The sequence below is a fragment of the Pezoporus wallicus genome, unplaced genomic scaffold (genome assembly GCF_028554395.1).
Source record: "Pezoporus wallicus isolate ANWC-B61680 ecotype Strahan unplaced genomic scaffold, APGP_CSIRO_Pwel_v1 contig_9756, whole genome shotgun sequence".
Taxonomy (NCBI): domain Eukaryota; kingdom Metazoa; phylum Chordata; class Aves; order Psittaciformes; family Psittacidae; genus Pezoporus; species Pezoporus wallicus.
The window spans coordinates 1-5,632 of NW_026641772.1; the positions used below are offsets into that span (position 1 = coordinate 1).

Genomic DNA, 5,632 nt, shown 5'->3' on the forward strand with positions numbered 1-5,632 from the left:
CCCACCCCACTCCCCCCATGTTCCCACCCCATTCCCCCAATGTTCTTACCCCATTCCCATTCCCCCCATGTTCCCACCCCACTCCCCCCATGTTCCTACCCCATTCCCATCCCATTCCCCCATGTTCCCACCCCATTCCCCCATCCCACCCCACTCCCCCCATGTTCCCACCCCATTCCCCCCTGTTCTTACCCCATTCCCCCCCACGTTCGCTCCCCGGTCCCGGCCGGTGCCCACCTGCGGGCCTGCCGGTGTAGCGCAGCTCGGCGATGCCGTCGGGGATGCCGTGGAAGTACTCGAGGCTGGCTCGGTGCAGGCGGCAGCGGAACCGCCCGCAGCCCCTGGCGTAGCGCAGGAAGCGCGGCGCTCCCGGGAACAGGACGTGATCGGCCAGGACCGTGGCGCCCGCCGCCAGCAGCCGGTGCCGCTCCAGCAGCCGCAGGTCCCGCTCGTAGCAGCGCTTCCGTGCTCCATGAGGATGAAGTCGGCGGCGTCCAGGCCGTGCCGGGCCCGCAGCTGCGGGATCACCTCCTCCGAGGGGCCCACGATCAGCTCCACCTGCACCGGGAGCCCTGCTCTGCTCCTGCTCTGCTCCTGCTCCTGCTCCTGCTCTGCTCCTGCTCCTGCTCTGCTCCTGCTCCTGCTCCTGCTCCTGCTCCTGCTCTGCTCCTGCTCCTGCTCTGCTCCTGCTCCTGCTCTGCTCCTGCTCCTGCTCCTGCTCCTGCTCTGCAGCCTGGCTTGATCACTGCTCTGCTCCTGAGGGCCCACGATCCTGCTCCTGCTCTGCTCCTGCTCCTGCTCTGCTCCTGCCCTGCTCCTGCTCCTGCTCTGCTCCTGCTCCTGCTCTGCTCCTGCTCTGCTCCTGCTCTGCTCCTGCTCCTGCTCCTGCTCCTGCTCCTGCTCTGCTCCTGCTCCTGCTCTGCTCCTGCTCCTGCTCCTGCTCTGCTCCTGCTCCTGCTCTGCTCCTGCTCCTGCTCCTGCTCCTGCTCTGCTCCTGCTCCTGCTCCTGCTCTGCTCCTGCTCCTGCTCCTGCTCCTGCTCCTGCTCCTGCTCCTGCTCTGCTCCTGCTCCTGCTCTGCTCCTGCTCTGCTCCTGCTCCTGCTCCTGCTCCTGCTCCTAATCTCTGCTCCTGCCCCTGCTCCTGCCTCTGCAGCCTCCAGCCCTTCCCCTGCTCCTGCTCTGCTCCTCTATCCGCTTCTGCCTGCCCTGCTCTGTCCCCTGCTCCTGCTCCTGCCCTGCTCCATCCTCTGCCCGCTCCCTGCTCCCTTGCTCCTGCCCCTGCTCCTGCCTCTGCCGCCTCCAGCCCTTCCCCTGCCCGTCGTGCACGTTCCCTGCCTGTCCCCTGCCCGTTCCCTCTCCATCCTCTGCCCGTTCCCTGCCCCTTTCCTCCCCGTTCCCTACTTGTCCCTTCCCTGTTCCCTGCCCATTCCCATCCCATTCCCTACCCATTTCTTGCCCATTCCCTCCCCATTCCCCCATCCTCTGTGCATTCCCTGCCCATTTCCTCCCCGTTCCCAACTTGTCCCATCCCTGTTCCCTGCCCATTCCCATCCCATCCCCTGTCCATTCCCTCCTCATTTCTTGCCCATCCCCTGCCCATTCCATACCTGTTCCCTCCCTGTGCCCTGCCCGTCCCCTACCTTCTCCTGCCCATTCCCATCCCCACTCCCATTCCCATCCTGTCCCCCCCCACCCCATTCCCATCCCATCCCTGTGCTCACAGTCCTTTCATTGAACCCCACCAGTGGAACGACCTTCTCCTGCCCATTCCCATACCCATTCCCTCCCTACCCCATTCCCATCCTGTCCACTATCCGCCCCTATTCCCGTCCCATTCCCACCCCATTCCCATCCCATCCCTGTGCTCACAGTCCTTTCATTGAACCCCACCAGCGGAACGACCTTCTCCTGCCCATTCCCATACCCATTCCCTCCCTACCCCATTCCCACCCTGTCCACCACCCACCCCTATTCCCACCCCACCCCATTCCCATCCCGGTGCTCGCAGTGCTCTCATCAAACCCCACCAGCCAGATGACCTCCTGCCTATTCCCATCCTTTTCCCACCCCATCCCGGTGCTCGCAGTGCTCTCACACATTCCCACCCCATTGCTCACGGTGCTCTCATCGAACCCCTCCAGCCGGATGACCTCCTGCCCGTTCCCGTCTCTATTCCAATCCCATTCCCATCCCATTCCCACCCCATTGCTCACGGTGCTCTCATCGAACCCCGCCAGCCGGATGACCTCCTGCCCCTGTCTCCCAATTCCCACCCCCCACGGTGCTCTCTCGAACCCCGCCCCTGATTGCCCGTTCCCGTCTCTATTCCCCCATTCCCATCCCCCCACCCCATTGCTCTCTCAGCCGGGTGCCCATTCCCATCCCCATTCTCCCCCTCCCACCCCTCATTGAACCCCGCCAGCCGGATGACCTCCTGCCCATTCCCATCCCATTCCCCCCCCATTGCCACCCCACCCCATTGCTCACGGTGCTCTCATCGAACCCCGCCAGCCGGATGACCTCCTGCCCATTCCCATCCCCATTCCCATCCCATTGCCACCCCATTGCCACCCCACCCCATTGCTCACGGTGCTCTCATCGAACCCCGCCAGCCGGATGACCTCCTGCCCATTCCCATCCCATTCCCCCCCCATTCCCACCTCACCCCATTGCTCAGGGTGCTCTCATCGAACCCTGCCAGCCGGATGACCTCCTGCCCATTCCCATCCCATTCCCATCCCATTGCCACCCCATTGCCACCCCATTGCCACCCCACCCCATTGCTCACGGTGCTCTCATCGAACCCTGCCAGCCGGATGACCTCCTGCCCATTCCCATCCCATTCCCCCCCCATTGCCATCCCACCCCATTGCTCACGGTGCTCTCATCGAACCCCGCCAGCCGGATGACCTTCTCCGCCATGGCCGCTCGCTGTGGGTCCCTCTCCACCGTCAGCAGCCGCGCTCCGGGGGGCAGCACCCGCGCCAGCAGCACGGCCCCGTACCCGCAGGATGTGCCCAGCTCCAGCACCCGCCGCGGGCTCCGCGCGCTCAGCACCCGCTCCACCACGCGCCCTGCGGCAACGGGGACAGGGCGAGGGCACCGGCGTCAGTGGGGACAGGGGATGGTGACGCCGATCCCATTGCCAGCGGGAGCAGGTGATGGGGGCATTGACCAGCAGGGACAGGGCTTCCCGGTGGCACCGTGCGGTGTGGGGGATGTGGGGCTGTGGTCCTGGCGTGGGGCTGTGGTGGCGGTGCCATGGCCGTGCCAATGGTGCCAAGGCCATGTCGGCAGTGCCGCGGCTGTGCCGACAGCATCACGACCATGGCAGTGATGCTGTGGCCACACCAATGGTGTCACAGCCATGGCAGTGGTGCCATGGCCATGTTGATGGTGCCAGGACCATACCAACAGTGCCATGGCCGTGCCAGTGGTACTGTGGCCGTGTCAACAGGGTCTCAGCCACACTAACAGCGCCGCCATGGCCATAACGACGATGCTGTAGCGGCGCCATGGGCCATGGTGTGACCATGTCAATGATTCCATGGCTATATTAATGGTGCCATGGCCACATCAATGGTGCCATGGCCGTGTCAAGAGTGCCATGGCCATGTCAGTGATGCTATGGCCATATTAATGGTGCCGTGGCCATGTCAATGATGCCGTGATCATGTCAATGGTGCCATGGCCATATTAGTGGTGCAATGGCCATGTCAATGGTGCTATGGCTGTATTAATGGTGCCATGGCCATGTCAATGGTGCTATGGCTGTGTTAATGGTGCTGTGGCCATGTCAATGATGCTATGGCCATATTAATGGTGCCATGGCCATATTAATGGTGCCATGTCCATGTCAATGATGCCGTGATCATGTCAATGGTGCCATGGCCATATTAGTGGTGCAATGGCCATGTCAATTGTGCCATGGCCGTGTTAATGGTGCCATGGCCGTGTTAATGGTGCCATGGCCATATTAATGGTGCCATGGCCATGTCAATGGTGCTGTGGCCATAAAAATGATGCCATAATGATGTCAATGATGCCATGGCCATGTCAATGATGCCATGGCCATGTCAATGGTGCTATGGCCATGACAATGATGCCATAACAATTTCAATGATGCCATGGCCATGTCAATGGTGCTATGGCCATGACAATGATGCCATAACCATGTCAATGGTGCCATGGCCATGCCACTGGTGCTGTGGCAATATTAATGATGCCATGGCCATGTCAGTGACGCCGTGACCATGTGAATGGTGCTGTGCCATGTCAATGGTGCTATGGCCATGACAATGATGCCGTGGCCATGTCAATGGTGCCGTGGCCATGTCAATGATGCCGTGGCCATGCCAGTGGTGCTGTGGCCATGCCAGTGGTGCCGTGGCAATGTCAATGGTGCTGTGGCCATGCCAATGATGCCGAGGCCATGTCAATGGTGCTGTGGCCATGCCAATGATGCCGTGGCCATGTCAATGGTGCTGTGGCCATGCCAATGATGCCGTGGCAATGTCAATGGTGCTGTGGCCATGCCAATGATGCCGTGGCCATGTCAATGGTGCTGTGGCCATGTCAATGATGTGGCCATGCTGTGGTGGCCATGCCAATGATGCCGTGGCAATGTCAATGGTGCTGTGGCCATGCCAGTGATGCTGTGGCCATGCCACTGGTGCTGTGGCAATGTCAATGGTGCTGTGGCCATGTCAATGATGCTGTGGCCATGTCAATGATGCCATGGCCATGTCAATGGTGCTGTGGCCATGTCAATGATGCTGTGGCCATGTCAATGATGCCATGGCCATGTCAGTGGTGCTGTGGCCATGTCAATGGTGCTGTGGCCATGTCAATGGTGCTGTGGCCATGTCAATGTTGCTGTGGCCATGTCAATGATGCCATGGCCATGTCAATGGTGCTGTGGCCATGTCAATGGTGCTGTGGCCATGTCAATGGTGCCGTGGCAATGTCAATGGTGCCGTGGCCATGCCAATGATGCCGTGGCAATGTCAATGGTGCTGTGGCCATGTCAATGATGCCGTGGCCATGCCAGTGGTGCCGTGGCCGCGCCGTTGCCGCCGGTGCTGACCTTTGTCGGGCCCCACGCAGCTGAGGTGCTCGCAGCGGCGGCTCCACTGGTCGAGGGTGAGCAGCACGTGGCGGGGGTCGCCGGGCACCGCGTGCGTCAGCAGGTACTGGAGGGCGCGGTGCTCGCGCGGCGCGGAGCTGAGCCGGTCCCGCAGCCAGCCCAGCGCCACCCGCGCCAGCAGCACCGCGTAGTGCCGGGAGCGCAGCGCCAGCGCCAGCACCAGCGGCACGAACGCCAGCGCGATGGCCACCGACACCATGGGGCTGCGCTGGGGGAGAGCCACGGATGGACCCACAGACACACACAGCCCCAGAGCAAACACAGCCCCATAGCAAACACAGCCCCATAGACACACACAGCCCCAGAGCAAACACAGCCCCAGAGCAAACACAGCCCCATAGCAAACACAGCCCCATAGCAAACACGGCCCCATAGTAAACACGGCCCCATAGTAAACACAGCCCCATAGCAAACACGGCCCCATAGTAAACACAGCCCCATAGACACACACAGCCCCAGAGCAAACACAGCCCCAGAGCAAACACA

The 5,632-nt window shown here is 61.8% G+C and overlaps 1 protein-coding gene across 1 annotated transcript; it reads right to left on the reverse strand.

The window, feature by feature from the left end:
* Positions 1 to 237: 237 nt before the first annotated feature.
* Positions 238 to 5,345, reverse strand: LOC130607847 (transmembrane O-methyltransferase-like; the record flags this gene model as incomplete). The annotated part of the gene is given in 4 exon segments (XM_057425320.1): positions 238 to 465; positions 468 to 558; positions 2,878 to 3,074; positions 5,087 to 5,345. Coding segments are annotated over 4 exon segments (775 nt in total), but the record flags the coding sequence as incomplete, so codon positions are not given.
* Positions 5,346 to 5,632: the final 287 nt, after the last annotated feature.